This window comes from Salvelinus fontinalis, chromosome 9 (assembly GCF_029448725.1).
Source record: "Salvelinus fontinalis isolate EN_2023a chromosome 9, ASM2944872v1, whole genome shotgun sequence".
NCBI classification, from domain to species: Eukaryota; Metazoa; Chordata; class Actinopteri; order Salmoniformes; family Salmonidae; genus Salvelinus; species Salvelinus fontinalis.
This window is the reverse complement of record NC_074673.1, coordinates 25,381,246-25,404,690: the sequence shown is the minus strand read 5'-3', so window position 1 is coordinate 25,404,690 and position 23,445 is coordinate 25,381,246. Positions and strand designations below refer to the sequence as shown.

Below are 23,445 nucleotides of genomic sequence, written 5' to 3'. Positions count from 1 at the left end.
CTGAAAAACATCCACACAGCATGATGCTGCCACCACCATGCTTCACAGTAGGGATGGTGCCAGGTTTCCTTTAGACATGACGCTTGGCATTCAGGCCAAGACAGTATTTCAGCTTTTTTTTTTGTTATACATTTGCAAAAATTTCTAACAACCTCTTTTCGCTTTGTCATTATGGGGTATTGTGTGCAGATTGCTGAGGATTAAAAAAAAAACAATTTTAGAATAAGGCTGTACGTAACAAAATGTGGAAAAAGTCAAGGGGTCTGAATACTCCCGAAGGCACTGTATATGATATTAAATATAATTGTAACGGTTGTCGTCGGGAGAAAGAGAGGACCAAGGTGCAGCGTGGTAAGTGTTTATCTTATTTAATGAAAGTTAACACTTCAAAATACAAAACAACAAAGTGAAAACTGAAACAGTTCTATCAGGTGCAGACACACAAAGACTGAAAATAACCACCCACCAACCCCAACAGAAAACAGGATACCTAAATATGGTTCCCAATCAGAGACAACGACTAACACCTGTCTCTGATTGAGAACCATATCAGGCCAAACACCGAAATATAAAATCATAGAAAAACTAACATAGACAACCCACCCAACTAACGCCCTGACCATACTAAAACAAAAGACAAAACAAAGGAACTAAGGTCAGAACGTGACAATAAGTCTATGATTCATGTAGTCTGGGGACATTAATATTCAAAGTCTGCAGCTGATTTTGATCATCTTTAGAAACTCAGTTAACAAGTATCTTAATAGTTCCGCAGTTATCTGCTTAGCTTTGCGCATCATTTTTACAGGACAGAAGACTATTGAAAGTCTGCCATGGAGGCACTGATTTAATACTGCATATGATTGAGTCAGTCAAGATTGCACATTACATGTTCTAATTACCACAAACACAGTTTACCAGAGAACTTCTTCTGATGTAATCTGCCTATAGACTTTTAACTGGAATATATCTGGGTGACTGGTAGTGTACAGTAACCTTATCTTCACAGATATGATATGTAATTGAGCTAATGGACAGGCTTGAATCAAGGTGCCAGTGAGATACAGGGTTGGGTAGGGACCCTTGGTCTATACTATGGGATCAGTGAAATTCATTTAGCAAAACGTGTTTCTATTGGATTGGTGCATGCCACATTCTCAGGATTCCAACAAAGCGTGTCTCACTTTTGTGTGGACAATTAATTTGAGAGAAAATGTCAACTTTACAGATAGTGGCAATTAAAGCATGTAAAATAAATAGAACAAGAACACATAAATCTAGACTTCTCCTACACAATGTGTAGGCAAATTACACTATATCTGTTAATGTAACTACAACGTAAAAATACATAGATTTAAGAGCAACGTAATGTTACAGTCCTTCCACAAACTGTTTTCAACATCAATCTACAGCAAAAAACTATAAATATGCACAAAGTATAATATATGCCACACACAAGACTGAATGAAAACGCTGATGGGGTATCGGCAATGGCATTGTCTGCGAGCTCATAAATGTACAACTACTGACCCCTTGTGGCTCCATCTAGACACAGTCGGAACGCCTCAGTCCATCCATTTGATATGTTATTTAATTTTTTCCAGAATGTTTGAGAAAGTGCTGAAACTCAACACGTATTACTCTACAAATTAAATATAAAGTGTGAGCAGGCTACGTACTGCAGGCTTCGTACTGCAGTCTCCACTATTGTGTAATAGCTATGCAATTAGTATCAAGATCTTTAATCTTTGTTAGGTAGGCCTTTAAGCAGTGTTTCAGATCAATTTCGTTTTTTGCCATAGAACTGGTTCCTTGAAAGAATAATATGAAGGTAAAATAGTGCCTTAAGTGTACAAGCATGTCAAGCAGAGATAGGCAACTTTGATGGGAGTGGGAGCCACAAAAAACGGAACTCATCATGAGGGGCCACAGTGGCTCGTGGGTCTGCAACTCTACACATTTTGTGGTAGGGTGGAGGCAAATGTTTGCAGTTTTTAATATGATAACTGATGATCAATGGGCCTCACCCGGTCTGTAATTCGACCATGCTTACTACAAGTTCAGATAGCTGTCCGCTAGACTAATTTACCAATCTAAAAATAAATTGCTAATTGAGTGATTGCTGATGCACAATCAAATTTCGAATTGTGTATTCTATTATTTTAAATCTCAACAGTAAATTGAGACCCAGGCTAAAGGGGGCCGCGGGCCACCAGTTGCCCATCCCTGATGTAAAGCATGACCTGCACATGTAAAATATTAGTTGCACCTATATAATCCGTTATGTAGTTGCAACAAAAAAAAAACTTATTTTTAGAATAAATGCAACAACACTTGCAAGCACATAACATGATGTTTGAATAAATACAAGAACACTTGCAAACATGTCAGTTGATATGTGAATAAATTCAATAAGATTTGCAAGCATGCAACTGAATTTGAGAATGAATTTACTAATTTACTAAACTTGCGACTGGTGAATATTCCTCTGTGAATTAAAAGTAAATTTGCCGATGTCGAACCTGTGCGCCCAGAGTTTTGGCACCAGTTTAGCGACTAACCTCGGGTAAAAGTTTTGCAGTTGTAAAAACAAATTCTGCCACCAAGCAGCAGAGAAATATACAAGCTCTGGGGGACAGGGCTTTTTCTTCCGACCAATCAGGTGAGGTGTTGTCATTCTGGAACGCGCTCTCACGTTTCACAGGGTTCCGGTCTGGAAGCACACTTCCCACTGTGCTAAATATGGATCAAATTGTAAACATTTGTAGCTAGCTAAATGCTATTCACAGAATTTGAAAGCTACAACAAGGCATCGGTGTGAAGAAGATGAAGGGAATAATTAAAATGAGTGTTTCCACATAGCATAACCACTACAAAGTTAATGCTAGCTAGCTATCTAACTAGCCTCTTTTCTATTGGCATTACATGGCTTGCTAACTAGCTAGCATTAGAGCTTTTCTGGCTAGCCTGTATCTTGTGGTTATTATATTGTGTAACAGAGGAATAGATAAAGCTATGTACTTGTAATTTGGTTGAGACTAAAATCAGTTTAGAAAACAATTATTTGCTCTGTGTATATTTGATGTGTAGTTGGTTGGCTTTGCTAGTTAGCAAGCTGAGATCTCTGCTCAAGTTGGCTAATGTTAGCTGTAGAATCAAGACAAGAGGGGATGGGGAAGAATATTAAATGTGCAGTTGCTTCATCTGGCTGATGCAGTGCCCAGACGAAATGAGAGCTAACTGCTACAGAGATACGTAAAAGGTGAGATCTCTCAGATTCTATCTTGATTAGCTCGCTAAATGTCAATATCGAACCATGCTTTAAACTACAGATTTAAGGGCATTGAAGTGGTAAACATAATGGCATAAAATGGCAAAATGCAGTAAAGAGAATATACATTTACAATGGTTATTTCTGTATTAGTATTACCCACATCAGCCCATTAAATACAACAGGTGTTTCATCTACACTCTAGGATGATTTTAACAGTGAGATACCACAGCACTTCAGGAGCACACAGGCAACTAAAATATCTCATCAATATTTTCAACTGTCTCAGTGTAACGGATGTGAAATGGCTAGCTAGTTAGCGGGTGGGCGCTAGTAGCATTTCAATCAGTTACGTCACTTGCTCTGAGACATTAAGTAGGGTTGCCCCTTGCTCTGCAAGGGCCGTGGCTTTTGTGGAGCGATGGGTAACGACGCTTCGTGCATGTCAGTTGTTGATGTGTGCAGAGGGTCCCTGGTTCGCCGCCCGTGTCGGGGCGAGGGGACGGTTTAAAGTTTTACTGTTACATTGATGCTGTTGACCCGGATCACTGGTTGCTGCGGAAAAGGAGGAGGTTGAAAGGGGGGTGAGTGTAACGGATGTGAAATGGCTAGCTAGTTAGCGGGTGCGCGCTAGTAGCATTTCAATCAGTTACGTCACTTGCTCTGAGACATTAAGTAGGGTTGCCCCTTGCTCTGCAAGGGCCGCGGCCTTTGTGGAGCGATGGGTAACGACCGTGCTTCGTGGGCGACCGTTGTTGATGTGTGCAGAGGGTCCCAGGTTCGTGCCCGTGTCGGGGCGAGGGGACGACGTAAAGTTATACTGTTACATCGGCTCGCTAATACAGCACCACACATTTCCATTTCTTAAAGGCGGATAAAATTCCTATTGAGACGAGTGGCTGGAAACAGCCGATGAATCTGCCAAAGTCTGCCAAAAGCTCCAGCACGGTCCGTTAAGATGAAATGTGTCTGAGCGCCTCTACTTAAACCTGATAGAGAGTCTAGCCTTGCGTAGTGTGGCGCTGTTGTTGACTCCCTTGTGAAGAGGAAGAAAATGAGCACCATGATCATAGTGAAGTAGAGGATGGTAGTGGTGATGATCTGCAGCTTGGAGAAGTAGTGCAAGTCGTAAACAAACAGGTTGAATGCCATGAATAGCCTGGTCAGGAAGGAATGCCACCACCAGTGAGTCCTATACAAAACATAAGACGCTCTTTAGGTTCGGCTCAATACATTTTTTTACACTGTAGTGACATCTAAGTGCTTGGATCGATGAGCAGAGATAAATTAAGTCATATGAGAAAGAAACATTTGCATCATTTAGAATGTTTTCATGAAACTAAAATAGATTTACTGTTGACACAAAGACTTCACTTTTGGTAGCTAAACATAATGGCACAGATAATCTGGCAAACTGGAAACGTTAGGAATCCGTTTTACAAATATTACATCATGCAAAGAGAGAGAGAGCACAGTATACCATTATTGTGATGCCAGATCCATGTATGCATGGCTCCACCCACCTCTGCACACAAGTGGAAGTAGCACAGCAGGATGATGACCTTGGAGCAGGTGATAAGGAAAATGATGAACACCAGGAACAGGAACCCAAACATGTAGTACATCTTTTGAGATAAAATGTTGAAAAAATACTCAACAATAAATCAAATTCAGTCTCCTTGCTTTTGACATTGGTTCAAATAAATTATTAGGTATTTACTTATTTGTGTCACGTTCTGACCTTTATTTTCCTTTGTTTTGTCTTTAGTTAGTATGGTCAGGGCGTGAGTTGGGGTGGGCAGTCTATGTTATGTGTTTCTATGTTTAGGTTTGTTTATTGGCCTGATATGGTTCTCAATCAGAGACAGGTGTTTTGCATTGTCTCTGATTGGGAACCATATTTAGGTTGCCTGTTTTCACTTTTGGTTTGTGGGTGTTTGTCTCCTGTGTCTGTGTTCATGCCACACGGGACTGTTTCGGTTAGGTTACTTTGTTATTTTGTATTTTTTGTCGTGTTCAGTGGATTATATTAAAACATGGACACTTACCACTCTGCGTCTTGGTCCGATCCCTGCTACACCTCCTCTTCAGACGAAGAGGAGGAAATCAGCCGTTACAGAAACACCCACCAACCAAGGACCAAGCAGAGTGTAAAGGACAGCAGCGGCAGAAGACACAGGATTCATGGACTTGGGAGGAGATTCTGGACGGCAAGGGACCCTGGACTCAGCCAGGTGAATATCGCCGTCCCAGGGCAGAGTTGGAGGCAGCGAAGGCAGAGAGGCGCTGGTATGAGGAGGCAGCACGGCGACGCGGTTGGAAGCCCGAGAGTCAGCCCCCAAAAATTATTGGGGGGCACACGGGGAGTGTGGCTAAGCCAGGTAGGAGACCTGAGCCGCCACCGCGGACAGATGCCCACCCAGACCCTCCCCTATAGGTTTAGGTTTTGCGGCCGGAGTCCGCACCTTTGGGGGGGGGGGGGTACTGTCACGGGTTGACCTTTATTTTCCTTTGTTTTGTCTTTAGTTAGTATGGTCGGGACGTGAGTTGGGGTGGGCAGTCTATGTTATGTGTTTCTATGTTTAGGTTTGTTTATTGGCCTGATATGGTTCTCAATCAGAGACAGGTGTTTTGCATTGTCTCTGATTGGGAACCATATTTAGGTTGCCTGTTTTCACTGTGGGTTTGTAGGTTTGTTTCCTGTGTCTGTGTTCATGCCACACGGAACTGTTTCGGTTAGGTTACTTTGTTGTTTTGTATTTTTTGTCGTGTTCAGTGGATTATATTAAAACATGGACACTTACCACTCTGCGTCTTGGTCCGATCCCTGCTACACCTCCTCTTCAGACGAAGAGGAGGAAATCAGCCGTTACAATTTGTTCATGTGTAATTAACATTTACAATCTAATAATCAATTAATTACTTGTTTCTTTATGAATCATTATACAAGCACCACTAGGCTAATTCAGGCTCATGGTTGAGTTGCAGACTTGACCCTTGTTCTTACCAGATGCTGTTGATGATGAAGAGCTGGATGAAGATGCAGCTAAAGGGGTGGATGCCCCCCATGACGATTCCGTGCATGGCCTTGATGAAGACGGAATGTTCATAGATCTGCCGAGTGATCTTGTTGGTTCGCAATGGCTGCTCAATCGCCTGTATCACAGAGAATAGCATACTTTGAAGAATCTCAAATACAAAATATATTTTGATTTGTTTAACACATTTTTGGTTACTACATGATTCCATATAAGTTATTTCATAGGTTTGATGTCTTCACTATTATTATACAATGTAGAAAATAGTAGAAATAAAGAAAAACCCTGGAATGAGTAGGTGTGTCAACTTTTGACTGGTACCGTACAATACCCTTGGTGGCATGTCTGGTGGGTTACGTGTGTGTGTCACTGCTATGTCTATATTGACTATGCAAACAATTTGGAACTTCCAACACTGTTCCAAAGTTTGGGGTCACTTAGAAATGTCCTTGTTTTTGAAATATGATTTTTAATGGAATGTCTACATAGGTGTACAGAGGCCCATTATCAGCAACCATCACTCCTGTGTTCCAATGGCAGGGTGTGTTAGCTAATCCAAGTTTATAATTTTAAAAGGCTAATTGATCATTCGAAAGCACTTTTGACATTATGTTAGCACAGCTGAAAACTGTTGTTCTGATTAAAGAAACAATAAAACTGGCCTTCGTTAGACTAGTTGAGTATCTGGAGCATCAGCATTTGTGTGTTTGATTACAGGCTCAAAATGTCCAGAAAAAAAAAAACTTTCTTTGGAAACTCATGTCTATTGTTGTTCAGAGAAATTAAGGCTATGTGAGAAATTCCCAAGAACTTGACGATCTCGTACAACTCTGTGTACTGCTTTCTTCACAGAACAGCGCAAACTGGTTCTAACCAGAATAGAAAGAGGAGTGGGAGGCCCCGGTGCACAAATGAGCAAGAGGACAAGTACATTAGAGTGTCTAGTTTGAGAAACAGACGCCTCCCAAGTCCTCAACTGGCAGCTTCATTAAATAGAACCCGCAAAACACCAGTCTCAATGTCAACAGTGAAGAGGCGACTCTGGGATGCTGGCCTTCTAGGCAGAGTTCCTCTGTCCAGTGTCTGTGTTCTTTAGCCCATCTTAATCTTTTATTTTTATTGGCCAGTCTGAGATATGGCTTTTTCTTTGCAACTCTGCCTAGAAGGCCAGCATCCCGGAGTCGCATCTTCAATGTTGATGTTGAGACTGGTGTTTTGCGGGTACTATTTAATGAAGCTGGGCACAGATTCAACATCGGCTAATGTAGTTTTAATTCACAGAAGAATATTCACCAGTCGCAAGTTTAGTAAATGAGTTGCATTCATTTTCAAATTTAGTTGCATGTTGCAAATGTTATTTAATTTATTTGCATATAAACTTACATGTTTGCAAGTGTTCTTGCATTTATTCTCAAAAGAAGTTAAATGTTCGCAAATAGGTTTTTGCAACTAAAAAACAGATTATATAGGTGCAACTCATATGTTACATGTGCAAATCATGCTTGTACACTTAAGGCACTATTTTACCTTCATAAATAAATACTGTTTGAATTCTCACAGAAAAGGGGGTATGGTTCTGTCCCATGGAGATAGTTAGTGTATCTGTCCCATTATGGCTTCAGCCAGAGCATGTGCAGCTCCATTGCTATAGATTTTGAATGGGTGAAATTTCTTCTACTACTTCTATGAATTGGAGTGTATTGTTTGAACATGTATAAAGCAAAGGTTGGTGATTTACTGCCACCTGTTGTTTTGGAATGTTTGCTCACGAGGATAATTCATTGGCTGATCCCGCCTGATGACCTGGATGAAATGACATGATCGTTCTTTAGCCCACAGGAAGTTCCACCCAGTTGACTACTTCAAAATGGTGAAAGTCCTCAATGGACTAAAATGGTATTTTGGGCACTAGAGTCCACTATCTACCGTATCTATATGTTCTGTCCATAACTATTCTGCGCATTTCTGACAACTTTAAAAAAAAAAACGGCATAGGTGCTGCGCACTTTAGTTTTATGAACAAGCGTAATTTAAATGTTACGCATATGCGTAATTATGTCAGTTGGTTACCGCCTCTGTTTGTCGTATAGCAGTGAAATCCGAGAAAAACTGACACGGGATCACCAATCATTTCCTTGACTGGGAATGACGTCCCTCCAGTACGTTCCAGTTATATTTAGAGCCTATATATAGTGGAGGCGCCCCCTATCCGTTATTGTTCCAGCTTCACTGGGAAGCAGACCATTTATTCCCGGAGATCGGTCTTGAAATATTGGTGCTAGGTAGAATAATTAAATTTACACTGCCATAATGATCGATTTATAGATATCATTTGTTTAAATACGCCTATTTATGTAATTCCAAATTATTTGAACGCATATGTATACGCCCTATTTCAGTCTTCTCTTGGAAAAACATATCGACTCCAGAACGTTTGAAAACACAATCTGCCAACACATGCACCCACAAGAACAATACATTGAGGTAAAGTAGAAGTGCATTGAGTGGAGAAGAGCGTCTTTATATTGCGACACTAGTGTAGTGATATCACACCGAAACCAGTTGAAATCCCCTGCTTTCTAAGTAAGTGAGCTGTACTAGGCTACTCTGCACCCGGTATCCGCCCATTTTCGCGCTAAGGCCAAACTCAGTTGAATCGAGAGTAGCAGGCCAAACGCTGGATCAAATGTAAAGTTCAATTGATTCATTCCTTACATTCGTCGGCTTTTTCAAATAAGCTTTATCTACATAAATGGGGTCGTTTCATTGTGAAGTAGGAAATGTAGAGATCGTGTGAAAAGGGAGGATTATCTGCTTGACTTGTTATTTGGTCGCTACTTCGGACGCGGAACTCCATACGCTAAAGGTAAAACAATTTAACAAGATCGCTACATTTGTATCAATTTACACAATGGATACAGGGGTGACATTTTATACCTTCGCCGGTAACTTAATTTTATGTTGGGTCTGTATTGATTTCATAATTTGCCGGACATTTGCATCTAAAGTATAGTTGTTTATGCAAACTACGCCCAATTGTTAACCTAATGTCTGAAATGCAGACCTATGCGGTATTTATGGCGGCTTCAAACTCATCAACTCGCCCATGAACGCTGCAGGTTCTACCGGGTTTACACATAGCGTTCAATTCATTGTGCCACCAGATAACGTTAGTGTTAAATAAATTCGCACACGGCTAATCTAGTTTACTAATACTTGTGGGGATCTGCATAATCTAGGCTACTCTATCCATGTGGACCTACTCCAGTTATTGTAGGCTACAAGTCAACCTGAGGGTGTATCGATAAGGGTGTTTTGTTCTCATTTCACGTTTAGAGTATTTTACTAATGACTAGTAGTAGGCCTACACTTTACAATGGAAGCTACTGCTGTCATTAGGCATTGGTTGACTGCCAAAGAAAATGGTTGAAAGGATCACTTTGTCTATCATCAGATTGTGAATAAGTAAACTGCATAAAATGGACACTGTTTGATTTTTTTTTTTATATAGGCGACTATTTGTCTAGTCTTTCACAATACTTTCCCACAATATTGCCATGTACTGTAACTTGTAATTGATCTCAAACCAGAACTCGGCGAGAGTGCTTGATTGGACATTACAACCTTGTTGATGACTGGTAATGGCAGCTGACTACAGGTGTCAGGACTAGCCAATCATGAACACGCTTTCGATTTCCTGCAGGATGTGAGGATATGAAAGGGGTGTCAATATTGTACTAACAGAGCAAGCGTTGTGGCCAAGTTATTAAACCTACTGTACAATAATTTTATGTCTGGTAGAATCTGAATGTCATGATTCATCTGTATTTACCTTATCCACACTGTAGGCAATAGTTTCTGACGATGACGATCATTAGGCCTATAATGTCATATTCAATAGAAATAGTAGGCATAAGTGCTATACTTAAGAAAAAGGCCAACTGCTCTAATTACGTTGGTAAACAGTTTATAATACTAATAAGGCACCTCGGGGGTTTGTGGTATATGGCCAATATACCACGGCAAAGGGAACTTCTTATGCGCAACGCAGAGTGCCTGGATGCAGCCGTGGTATATTGGCCATATACCACAAACCCCCGAGGTGCCTTATTAGTATTATAAACTGTTTACCAACGTAATTAGAGCAGTAAAAATAAATGTTTTGTCATACCCATGGAATACTGTCTGATATACCACAGATTTCAGCCAATCAGCATTCAGGGCTCGAACCATCCAGTTTATAATGCTCCTTTTGTTTCATGCATTTTCAGAGGGAGTACATAAATGGGTGTAGAACTCCAGGCTGATCATTTCAAGGGGTGTATGAAAAGTGTGAGGAAACACTAACTTTGTTAGTAAATCTATACCTCAGTTGGGTGAAGGCATGGGTGAGGTCTTCTTTTTGTTTGTATTGACCATACAAGATTCTCAGAAAACTGACCTCAGTATTATACCTAGCAGGGTATGTTTTTGAAAAGGGAAACTGTAGGGACAGTTGTTGTTCACATACCGTCTGCATAGCAGTGTGTGCTTCCTAGTTGTTTGTCCATTTTGGGACCATTATGTAACATCATAGATCTGTGTCTACTGCCTGAGGACAGATCCCATTGTGTAGCTGTTACTCACAACTATCTTTTGAACTTGTTAGAACTAAATTTCTACAGAACTTTATTTCTAAAAGATTTTTGTCTCCCGATTCTCAGGCATGCCTTGCTGAAGTAAGAGACAAGGGTGTACTGAAACTACTTATTACCTCGATGGTGGGGTCATATTCATCCACAAAGTGGATTTTTGAACTTGTGTTACAGTTAGAGATGCATTTCAGTTGGAGGATAATTTAGTAGCAACGTTTGTGGGTATGATATTTGGGGGAATTGTAAACGTCAATCTTCTGTTCAAACAATGTTAAATAATGTTAATAATAATAATGTTAATAATGTAAATAATGATGACAAGTCATTATTTAATCAGAAAGAACAATGATTGTGCCAATTCAAAGTAATATAATAGTCAACAGACCTGATATACATAACCTGCCCTATCTTTCCAGAATTCCAGTCTCTTTCATAGTTTTCCATATCTTCTCCTTGTTGATAATCCCATTTAAGAATGTTGTAAGATAGTAGAGTATAATATCACATTTTATTGATCACATACACATGGTTAGCAGATGTTAATGCGAGTGTAGCGAAATGCTTGTGCTTCTAGTTCCGACTATGCAGTAATATCTAGCAAGTAATCTAACAAATTCACAACAACTACCTTGTACACACAAATGTACAGGGATGAATAAGAATATGAACATATAATTATATGGGTGAGCGATGGCGTGCGGCATAATATAATAATATATTATACACATCTCGTTTTCTGTAAAATCGCAGGATGAAATTGGATAGAATGTAAACATCTGTTATTGTATACAGTCCCTCCAGCTCTGGAGAACATAGGAGGGCCATTGTGGAAATGAAATGCAATCTCGAGACAATCGGGACAAAATAAAATTTTGCATTTGCACTTAAGTTTAGTTTAAGGGAATGTATACAACTTGACCAGATGGCTATGGAGAAGGGGGGAGAAATCCTTCATATCCTCAACTTCATTCTCACTATGTGTGTTGGACCATTTCAGAAATTTTCCAGAAATGTCTAGGTTTTGGAGATCCCAGTTGAAGGATTGTTGTCGATAGTTAGTGTGTAGCTCATAAAAGGTTTTATATATTCACTGACCTTATTCCTGTGTGCTTTCTCTCCCACAGGTGAACGATGACAGAATACAAGCTGGTGGTGGTGGGAGCAGGAGGCGTGGGCAAGAGCGCTCTCACCATCCAGCTCATTCAGAACCACTTTGTGGATGAATATGACCCCACCATCGAGGTAATAAGTAGTTTCAGTACACCCTTGTCTCTTACTTCAGCAAGGCATGCCTGAGAATCGGGAGACAAAAATCTTTTAGAAATCAAGTTCTGTAGAAATTTAGTTCTAGCAGGTTTTTCTGGTTGAAGATGAAAGATGCCAAACAGGTTTTGATCATTTCTGATCATTTTCTGTTATTTGAATGTATGAATATTATAATATCATAAACATGGTGTCTTTCAGTCAGTTTAATTTTGTTGGTTGATGATAGATTGCTATGTGATTAAATGCTTTAGTAGTTTCACATGTCAGATATTATTACTCAATTATACTTTCTGAAAGCTATCAATTTTATGACTGCTTGAAGATTGAGTGCATTTTTCCCTTGGTGCACATATAGTCACTCTTAGTCATCCCATCCATTCTCTCTGATTCTAATATTATTGAATTTCCTCTGCAACTTTATTAGATGAGCATTCTATGACCATATAGTTAGGTCTAGACGTTCTGATTCCTAGTCAGGTAGACTGGACACCTATGAATATGTGATCATTCATAAGTTTCCAGTCTACTTGATTACCGGTAAGGTGCCCCTCCTGACCCAATCCATCCCTCTCTTTCTCTCTCCCTCCTTCAGGACTCGTACAGGAAGCAGGTGGTTATTGATGGGGAGACCTGTCTGCTGGACATCCTGGACACTGCAGGTCAGGAGGAGTACAGCGCCATGAGGGACCAGTACATGAGGACAGGGGAGGGTTTCCTCTGTGTCTTCGCCATCAACAACACCAAGTCCTTCGAGGACATCCACCACTATAGGTGAGCTAGACTCTTCCCCTGTAGAGGACATCCTCCAATGTAGGTGAGCTAGACTCTTCCCTTGTAGAGGACATCCTCCAATATAGGTGAGCTAGACTCTTCCCTGTAGAGGACATCCTCCAATGTAGGTGAGCTAGACTCTTCCCCTGTAGAGGACATCCTCCAATGTAGGTGAGCTAGACTCTTCCCTTGTAGAGGACATCCTCCAATGTAGGTGAGCTAGACTCTTCCCTTGTAGAGGACATCCTCCAATGTAGGTGAGCTAGACTATTCCCCTGTAGAGGACATCCTCCAATGTAGGTGAGCTAGACTCTTCCCTTGTAGAGGACATCCACCAATGTAGGTGAGCTAGACTCTTCCCCTGTAGAGGACATCCTCCAATATAGGTGAGCTAGACTCTTCCCCTGTAGAGGACATCCTCCAATGTAGGTGAGCTAGACTCTTCCCCTGTAGAGGACATCCTCCAATGTAGGTGAGCTAGACTCTTCCCCTGTAGAGGACATCCTCCAATGTAGGTGAGCTAGACTCTTCCCTTGTAGAGGACATCCTCCAATGTAGGTGAGCTAGACTCTTCCCTTGTAGAGGACATCCTCCAATGTAGGTGAGCTAGACTATTCCCCTGTAGAGGACATCCTCCAATATAGGTGAGCTAGACTCTTCCCCTGTAGAGGACATCCTCCAATGTAGGTGAGCTAGACTCTTCCCCTGTAGAGGACATCCTCCAATGTAGGTGAGCTAGACTCTTCCCCTGTAGAGGACATCCTCCAATATAGGTGAGCTAGACTCTTCCCCTGTAGAGGACATCCTCCAATGTAGGTGAGCTAGACTCTTCCCTTGTAGAGGACATCCACCAATGTAGGTGAGCTAGACTCTTCCCCTGTAGAGGACATCCTCCAATGTAGGTGAGCTAGACACTTCCCTTGTAAAGGACATCTTCCAATATAGGTGAGCTAGACTCTTCCCTTGTAGAGGACATCCACCAATGTAGGTGAGCTAGACTCTTCCCCTGTAGAGGACATCCTCCAATATAGGTGAGCTAGACTCTTCCCCTGTAGAGGACATCCTCCAATGTAGGTGAGCTAGACTCTTCCCTTGTAGAGGACATCCACCAATGTAGGTGAGCTAGACTCTTCCCCTTTAGAGGACATCCTCCAATGTAGGTGAGCTAGACTCTTCCCTTGTAGAGGACATCCACCAATGTAGGTGAGCTAGACTCTTCCCCTGTAGAGGACATCCTCCAATATAGGTGAGCTAGACTCTTCCCCTGTAGAGGACATCCTCCAATGTAGGTGAGCTAGACTCTTCCCCTGTAGAGGACATCCTCCAATGTAGGTGAGCTAGACTCTTCCCTTGTAGAGGACATCCACCAATGTAGGTGAGCTAGACTCTTCCCCTGTAGAGGACATCCTCCAATGTAGGTAAGCTAGACTCTTCCCTTGTAGAGGACATCCACCAATGTAGGTGAGCTAGACTCTTCCCCTGTAGAGGACATCCACCAATGTAGGTGAGCTAGACTCTTCCCTTGTAGAGGACATCCACCAATGTAGGTTGAGCTAACTTCTGCTGCTATACACGACATCCGAAGTACTGCTGCCAAGTGCACTGATGGCGGAAAGCCAGACTATAGTTGTAACATCTGTGATGCAGTTTCCAAGTAGACACGGTTCTGCAAACTGTATCCCCTTAACTATGTGTCAATGCCAACATCACTTTATACTTGTAAATACAACCCACTCTTTAACTTTAACTTTAACCAGACTGTGTGTGAAATCAATAACCCCAAAAAACGAGTAAATTCCCTACTTACTTTGAACAACCAAAGCATTACACTGTTATTTAACCCTTGCCTTCCCTGTCGTTTTTGTTCTCCAGAGAGCAGATCAAGCGGGTGAAAGACTCAGAAGACGTGCCCATGGTGCTGGTGGGAAACAAGTGTGACCTGCCGTCCCGGACGGTGGACACCAAACAGGCTCAGGACTTAGCGCGCAGCTACGGCATCCCCTTCATTGAGACCTCAGCCAAAACGAGACAGGTGAGAGACCGAGACAACAGGCCGTAGTGGGCAAGGTGGACATAGCCATGGCGCAAATAGCAACCATGGTCATGGTTTTTAACATGATGGCCATTGGCTATCCTAGCCACCGTGCTTCTACACCTGCATTGCTTGCTGTTTGGGGTTTTAGGCTGGGTTTCTGTACAGCACTTCGAGAATTAGCTGATGTACGAAGGGCTATATAAAATAAACTTGACTTGATTTGGCTAGCCTGAAAATCCAGACTGAATTCAGTGAAGTGAAATGTAGCATTATTCAGTTTGGATTCCAAGGCTACGTTAGCTTTGCTACATATCCAGTTGAAGACGGATTTGGGACAGATTTACTGAGCGTTACCTGGTATAACTTTGCACCTTTTAATAAATCAAGCCCTTGTAATAGTGAAGGGTTGTGTGTAGCTTTGAGGGTATTTCCTGGTGTGAAAACAGAAACCATTTAACAATGCTCTCCACAGATCAATTTTCATTATTGTAGCAAGATTACTTCTTTCCAGCTGTGTCAGGTGTCCTTGCAATGGCTTTTTACAATCATGGCCACTTCAATCTCACAAAATCCTGTGATCCTCTTATGACTCCGAAGGTACTTTTTGATTTCTATTGGTATCAGTGTCTATGTGCTCGGTTTCTAAATGGTGCTTGGAAATGTATCAGGTAATGCACTGCAAAGTCCCCTTGCTTATATAATTATTGATATATGAGTAATTGTTCTATCTGTGCATGCCCCTCTGTCATGGTAATGTGGGAAGTCTTCAAAACGGATCTGGCAATCAACAAATCTGTACATTTCTCACTGAATCGTCACCGTATCAGTAATGGTTTGTGGCGGGGTAATAATCATGCTTGATGGACAGTGGGATGGGTGTGATCTTGTGCTGCATCGTGCGCTATTCTGTCTGTTTTGGGTTTGGTGGTGTGTGTGTTGTGATGCTTTGTGTGGCTGGCTGGCACTGTGATATATTTGGCAGTCGGTGAGGTGAACCTTCTGCTCTCTTTGCATCGGTCCAATCACAACTCTTTCTGGGGACACGGGACACTGACTGGTCTCTTCCAGCTCTCTTCTCCATTTTCATTGGTCGATTTGACCAGCTACCTGGTGTTGCCCTTGTACTGAATAATACACACCACTTTCACACCTTATACAATGACACTGAGTATAGTGTTTGTACCTGTCATGCCCCTGTGAAGTTAAATTACTATAATGTTTTGAACTATAAAACAATTACCTTTTATACATCTATACATCAGCTCCATACACAGCTATATGTACACTTGTCTTAGTCTTGCATCCCAAATGTTTAAATTAAATAGAAGCTCCATGCGCAGTGGTGCGACTTTTTCAACGTGCTGGTTATGGCAAGGACAACCGAGTATCCAATAAAAACTGCTCAATGATGGTCCACATAGTTATCCCTATATTCCCTAACACTGAGGGAGTCCACATAGTTATCCCTATATTCCCTAACACTGAGGGAGTCCACATAGTTATCCCTATATTCCCTAACACTGAGGGAGTCCACGTAGTGTCTCCACGTATTCTTTAACTGAGGAGAGCTGTGTTTCGCACTGCAGAGAGTGGAGGATGCCTTTTACAGTCTGGTACGGGAGATCAGGCTGTACCGGCTGAAAAAGCTCAGCAAGGAAGAAAAGACCCCGCGCTGCGTCAAGCTTAAAAAGTGTGTTGTGATGTGAAAGGGGTAAGTGTGTAGCGGCCGTGCTCCCTCCCGTCCATCAGGTGTGTGTGTGGGAGGGTGTCGACCGCGTGGTGCCGAGCATGGAAAGTAGTGCTGCTTGCTCCTTGGTGGGAGGGATCCATTCCTGTCTAAGCTAACCTCCTGGGATCTGCTGGGCCGTGGGATCTCCTTGAAACCAGGCATCCATGTTGGTTTCTACTCCTGTGGTATCTCTGTCTCTGTGTGTTTATACTATCATGGAGTGCTGATCATTCTGTAGTCTGCTCAAATGAGATCTGATCTGTGTGATTAATGGAGATTGTGATAATCTGGGATAAAATTAAGTGTTGAAATGATGAGCCAAGGAAGTGTGATTACTAAGAGGACAACAAAGAGGTGTTCCACTGAAACTCAAGTCCTGGGCCAACTGTGAGTCATCCATGTTCTTATGGCACAGATACTCCCTTTGTGTCTGTCTCTCTCTCTTGTTCTTTCTCGCAATCTCTGTCGCAATCTGAAATGACCACCCATTGCATCAGGGAGGAAACCAATGTCGTGCTCAGCGAATGACAAAGACCTGGTTATTTTTTGTCTCATTGTGGCACCATTGATTGTGTCTGTGCTGTCTGCTGGGCCAGCTGATGCTGCGAATCCATACACAATTAACACATTTGTAACATACTAGTAGTGCACACCGAAATGCTATCCTAATCCCTATAGTCAAAAGTAGTGCACTATATTGTGAAATAGGGGAGCCATTTCAAACGTCCCCATTACATTTGCATCTAACCCAGCTTTCATGTTAGTCACAGATGAGAACATCCATGTTTTTGAGAAGTTTTCAAAATTAACCGTAACTTATCTTTTTATTTTCCCCAGGGTGTCGATGATGCCTTTTACACATTAGTGCGGGAAATCCGAAAACACAAAGAGAAGATGAGCAAGGAGGGCAAGAAGAAGAAAAAGAAGTCCAAGACAAAGTGCATACTCATGTGAATAATGACCCCCCCCCCTTTTCAAGATAGAAAAAATGTGTTCAAACTGTTTAATACATTCTTGTACATTACACTAAATTATTAGCCTCTTTTACCTAAGTAACCACAACACCGAATATCGAAATGAACCCCTTTTTTTATCAGCCTTTTTTTTTTTTTGCTCATTTGAAACTAATAATCTTTACTTAATGTTTAGTGCCAGTTGCCCAGAAGTGTTGGTCCAATAGGTTGATTATCAATTAGGAGTGGTACACTGTAGGCACATTTTGGACAATAGAAAAAGCAAGCCTAAAAAGCTTATTTTCCCTCTGCTAGTAGAGCATGAGCAGAAGAGGTTGTTGTAGTACATGCTTCTAACAGTATGGGGGAGAGTTGAATTCCATCCATAGTGCCTAAAAGCCGTTTTTAGCATGGGCAACGCCATTGAGGGCTTTCACAATTTTTAAGTAGTCAACTGGGTAGGACTTACTATGGGTTATGGAAGGATCACATTACATCCGGGTCATCAGGAGGGATCAGCCAATTAATTATACCTGTGAGCAAACATTTCATAACTGCAGGTGGCAGTAAATTGTCTTCATACCTGTTCAAAAAACACACTCCACGTGGCACTATGTACCCTTTCAGTTTGTCAACTCGCAGTAGTAAAAGAAGAAAATTGACTACTTCAAAATGGAAATGTCCTCAATGACGCTGCCCATGCTCACAGATGCCATAATGGGAAAGATGCAATGCTTCGATTTCTATCATTCCATTCGATACCATAGGACCCTCAAACTCAACTCTGGACCTCAAAGCCAGTTCCACTGCATTTTTTCATTGGTTCCCTCTAGTAAGGAGTAACAACCGGGAGGCACGACCAACACTTGATTAGGGGAAATTCCAAATGTCCTGGCCACTGTGTGTAATAATGCCCATCCTCCTACATTAGACTCCTAGATATGATTCAATAATATCATGCAGTACTTTTAGCATGCATATGAACTTTACTACTGTACCTAGTTAAAAAAAAAAAATCATGCTTACCCATTTAATTCACTTGTAATCTGTTAATGCTTTTTTTTGTTAATGCTTTTTTTTGTTAATAATTGGTGAGCAGTGATTTCCTGCCTACAGGAGAGACTTTCCTTTTTGCATGCAATGTGTTCTTACGGGGAATGGCACTGTGATGCTAATACTGTATAATACTGATACAGCCACTAGGGCCAGGAACAAGGAGCTCTGTTCCAGTTGGGGGATACAGGTTTTTATAGTGTTTCGGGACTTGAGTCAATCCATATTCACCAAACCTGATCTGATCTTTTGGGTAGAAACCAGTTGTTGAGTGGTGGGAAACCTTCTCAACAACTGAATTGCTCCAGGTGGCAGGTTTGAAGCAAAATATATTTTTATATAAAGCGAGGCATCAGAACAGCAAGATTCTGCCAGTGATTTTGAAAAGGACATGCAGCTAATGTTGTGTTGCTCAGTGGCACTGCATGTTGCTTAAAACCCATCACAAGCCAGTGTCTCCTGTAGTTATTTTATCATTAGATTTGATATTCCCTGCTCATTACGAACGTTCTAGAAGATGAGTTAATTGTTCCTGAAGAGAGCTTGTTTAAGCTATGAAATTCTCTCTTATCCTCAGGATTGGTGTATTTTGCGTCGTGTTTTTGAAGGTAGTTCACTGGAGGAACACATTTGACCTCAGCTAATTGAGCCAGCAAATCAAGATCTGGGCTTCCTTGTTACAGTTTAGCATCTGAAGTGTTGAGTGCAAAACAAATATAGCATGCCTAAATCAAACCTAAACTTTAAACCAAGTCATCTAATGTCGACTACGTAGATGTGTTCTTCGGTTGAACTATCTTCTTAAAGAATAGTGACTCATTGTCTTCAGATGCAGGACATAAAACACCTCAACAGATCCTAACAGAATATGCCTTGCACATTTCCCCAATCCTTTGTTTTGTATTTATCGCTGCCATAAACTTACTCTCCTGTTTTTGGATTGGCTAGATTAGGCAAAACAAATCTTAAAGGTCTTGTTTTGTCCTACCACATATATATATATGTATTTTTTTCTTCTCCAAAAGATGCATCCCCATAGTAGTGGTGTCATGATAAGGGTGTTCAAAAATGTATTGTTCATATGAATTTTTCTAAATCACCCTTGGATGTTTTGGGGTTTGGAGTTTGGGTGGGAAGGTGTTGAGGGTTTTTCTGTGCTGGCTTTCAAGTGAAATGACTAGTCCAGTCCAATCATTTTTATGTCACGTTTATCTTTCACAGGTTGTTGCTTCCAAGTGATGTAGTAACTGGAACTGATGTCTGCAAATGAGGCAATAATTGCCATTTAAATTAGTTTTTAGAGAAAAAAGTCAATTGATAACACAGAATATTTGCTTTTCATGGTCAATGCATATTTCACCACCTTATTACTATTTTTTTTACCTTGGGGCGTCTTACACATTGCCTTTTGTGCTGGTATCGGGTGCTTCAGTCAGACGGCATAGGCTTCTCTGTCACGTTTGTTCAAGAGCTACAAACTCGGTGCTGTTTGAGAGGAACAAGATTCTAAATTGAAACATAATACACAATACAATGTATTTTGGCTGTTTACACAACCACCCTAAGAACCCAAATCTGATTTTCTTTCTTTCTATATCCAATCTTTTCTTCTGACTGTCCACACAGTTTTACATGTGACCCATATCAGATTTGCACATTCACACTGATGTAGCACCCAGATGCAATGCTCGTTTCCCGTCTCTGTTCCTTTCAATTTTGGGTGCTTCTTATGTGCATAAAAAACACTTCAGAGGAAAATAATCTGATCCGAGCATCCAGACAGAGGTCGCATATAGAGGATCGGGTTTGTATCAGGGTTATGATCCACATATGGAGGTGGTATAAATCAAAAGTCCAAAGATCAGATTCCATGTGTTTTTTTGCTGTTTACACCGGGAAAATATCAGATGGGTATCAGATATGCAATTAATTGGCAATAGATCTGAATTGGGCTGCCTGTGTAAGTGCAGCCTTAGTTCTTAGGATTTATGCTTTTTTTGACCCACTTTGATTAAATCCTTTTTGTTACTAAAGTTAGATATTAACTGTTAATGCATTTTTGATAATGGGAACCCATTTGTTAACAATACTGTATCAAGAAAAGTAACTATACCGAAATGTGTTGAAATGTTCCGCCTCCCTTTTTTTACGTGCCAATGGCTGATTTCTGAGGAAAAAAAGTATAATTTATACCTGGATCGTATTTTAACAACCTATTGTCATACTGAAAGGTGCATATTTTGTAAATTGTGCTTAATTTTGTTGGCGTCTCTAAATGAATGTTGCTTTAATAGAGTTTTCACTCCTCTGTTTGTGTATGATGGGACGCGGGAGTGACTGGGTCCAGGTCTAGGGGAGTGAATGACCACTGTTGAACACATCAGTAGAGATCTCTCTTTGGGCAGTGTGTAGCGTGGTGATCTGATTTCAGATCAATTTTTTTCCATGAATCTCACCACTCCTATTTAATGTGTAATAAAGAAAAGAGGAATTGGCTCTGTCTCCTCATCTTTGCTCATATTTGTGCCCCAGGAATTATAGGGTTATTTTGGTGCTGTCTGCCAGTTCGTAGTGGGCCTATCTGAAGTCATATTTACGCTCATATATTACCTGTTGGAGGCTTCCATGAGTGCTGTTCTATTGTTATTTATGAACATGAGGGAGCTGTAGGTGGAGATGTGTGATCATGCCTCATGGTTGGACAGAAGTACACAACCCTCAGACAATCTAGTTAATTAGTATTTATTATGGATCCCCATTAGCTGTTGCCAAGGCAGCAGATACTCTTCCTGGGGTCCAGAAAAATTAAAGCAGTTATACAATTTAAAAAACATTATAGTACATTCACAACAGATCCCCAAACACTTTAAATGTGTGCCCTCAGGCCCCTACTCTACTACCACATATCTATAACACTAAATCCATGGGTACGTGTGTATAGTTTATCATGGTGGCTGAGAGATTAGGTAGATTGACATATTACCAAACATGTATAACATGAAGATGCATGTGTGGATGACGGTGGATTAACAGTACCATTGATGAATAGTTGTTTAGGGTTGTAGTCTTGAAGTTCTACCAGACTGTGCATCATGTCATGAGTTTGGCCAGCATTGGCCACTGTTTTCTCACGCTGCTGTGTCTGACTGAGGCTAACAGCCAGAGCATCAAGTGTAACCAGGGAATAGAGCCCCTAGACTGAGACAGCCATCTGCATATTGCACATGCTATAATCAGGGTTGGGTAAGTTACTTTCTAAATGTAATCCGTTACAGTTACCTGTCCAAAATTGTAATCAGTAACGTAACGTTTGGATTACCTAAACTCAGTAACGTAATCTGATTATATTCAGTTACTTTTAGATTACTTTTCCCTTATTAAGAGGAATTAGAAGATGACAAAAATGTTTTTTTCCAATTGAACCACATCCATTGCATGATAAATCAATGTTAAAGTTTACATACAGTAGCTGGACATATATGGATGTTACATTTTACTCTATGGTTGGTTATGTAGGCTTCTTCTAACCCATCGCTTTCTTCATCATATAATAATACGATTAAATTATATCTTTACATTAAAAACCAAAGTCTATCAGAATTTCAGTCAATCCAATAAATGTTATACTCCTTGATCTTCAAGGATAGAACTTGGAAATATGGAACTATAGATTAGCCAAATTGTTTAACCTGAGCATCACCCCAAAACTAAGGACTTATTAGCCAGCCCTTCTCTGTTGTTTATGATTTTGTTGTCATGGAGGACTGGTTAGGCTTATTGATTCAAGTTGAAAAAGAAATGCTACGCTCATGGAATGGCATGCTTTGATCATTACTGAAAAGTTATATTTTCATATGAAAAATGAATGCCATATGCTGCATTTGCTATAGGCCTATTGTTAAGGTTTTTGTTGGTGACACTTTGATGTCTTGATAATCCACAGATGAAACAATAACAAAATGGTCACCCAACCTCTGTTTTGGTAAAAAGCTGAGGGATGGGCCTGGAGAAATGTAACCACTCTCAAATTAATAGACAGAGCTATGGATGCAAGAACTGACCATCCATGTTTTAACCATGTTATGAGGCTATACAGTGTTTGTTTACATTTCCAATGTTTACAAAAACTAGAGAAAAATAAGCTTATATTTTGGGTTCTCATGTGGTGTGACAGTTAAACTAAGCTCATGATATATCATTTTTAAGTTGTATTTTTCAAGAATCAATGGATATATATACACTGCTCAAAAAAATAAAGGGAACACTTAAACAACACAATGTAACTCCAAGTCAATCACACTTCTGTGAAATCAAACTGTCCACTTAGGAAGCAACACTGATTGACAATAAATTTCACATGCTGTTGTGCAAATGGAATAGACAAAAGGTGGAAATTATAGGCAATTAGCAAGACACCCCCAATAAAGGAGTGGTTCTGCAGGTGGTGACCACAGACCACTTCTCAGTTCCTATGCTTCCTGGCTGATGTTTTGGTCACTTTTGAGTGCTGGTGGTGCTTTCACTCTAGTGGTAGCATGAGACGGAGTCTACAACCCACACAAGTGGCTCAGGTAGTGCAGCTCATCCAGGATGGCACATCAATGCGAGCTGTGGCAAGAAGGTTTGCTGTGTCTGTCAGCGTAGTGTCCAGAGCATGGAGGTGCTACCAGGAGACAGGCCAGTACATCAGGAGGC

General features: G+C 40.9%; 1 protein-coding gene and 1 long non-coding RNA gene across 6 annotated transcripts; both read left to right on the top strand.

Annotated features, from left to right (window-relative positions):
- The first annotated feature begins 2,668 nt into the window (after window positions 1-2,668).
- Window positions 2,669-6,074, top strand: LOC129862327 (uncharacterized). The gene is made up of 2 exons (XR_008760756.1): window positions 2,669-3,262; window positions 5,363-6,074. It is a non-coding gene; the product is annotated as an uncharacterized LOC129862327 (long non-coding RNA).
- Window positions 6,075-8,533: 2,459 nt separating this feature from the next.
- kras (v-Ki-ras2 Kirsten rat sarcoma viral oncogene homolog) lies at window positions 8,534-21,245 on the top strand. Of its 5 annotated transcripts, XM_055933843.1 has the most exons (7): window positions 8,573-8,591; window positions 8,709-8,793; window positions 12,068-12,185; window positions 12,802-12,980; window positions 14,853-15,012; window positions 16,602-16,726; window positions 17,582-17,671. In XM_055933843.1, exons 3-6 carry the CDS (start codon window positions 12,075-12,077, stop codon window positions 16,719-16,721), a joined length of 570 nt encoding a protein of 189 aa, XP_055789818.1. In that variant the 5' UTR covers window positions 8,573-8,591; window positions 8,709-8,793; window positions 12,068-12,074; the 3' UTR covers window positions 16,722-16,726; window positions 17,582-17,671. The 5 variants fall into 5 exon arrangements, with proteins under 5 accessions (XP_055789817.1, XP_055789819.1, XP_055789818.1 ...); XM_055933842.1 differs by having other exon boundaries at window positions 8,534-8,793; XM_055933844.1 differs by lacking the exon at window positions 8,709-8,793 and having other exon boundaries at window positions 8,549-8,591.
- The last annotated feature ends 2,200 nt before the right edge of the window (window positions 21,246-23,445 follow it).

Coding starts and splice junctions, on each gene's coding strand:
- kras (XM_055933842.1), top strand. CDS start 12,075: ATGACAGAATACAAGCTGGTGGTGGTGGGAGCAGGAGGCGTGGGCAAG. Junction 12,186..12,801: donor AATATGACCCCACCATCGAG/GTAATAAGTAGT, acceptor TCCCTCCTTCAG/GACTCGTACAGGAAGCAGGT. Junction 15,013..16,601: donor CCTCAGCCAAAACGAGACAG/GTGAGAGACCGA, acceptor TTCGCACTGCAG/AGAGTGGAGGATGCCTTTTA.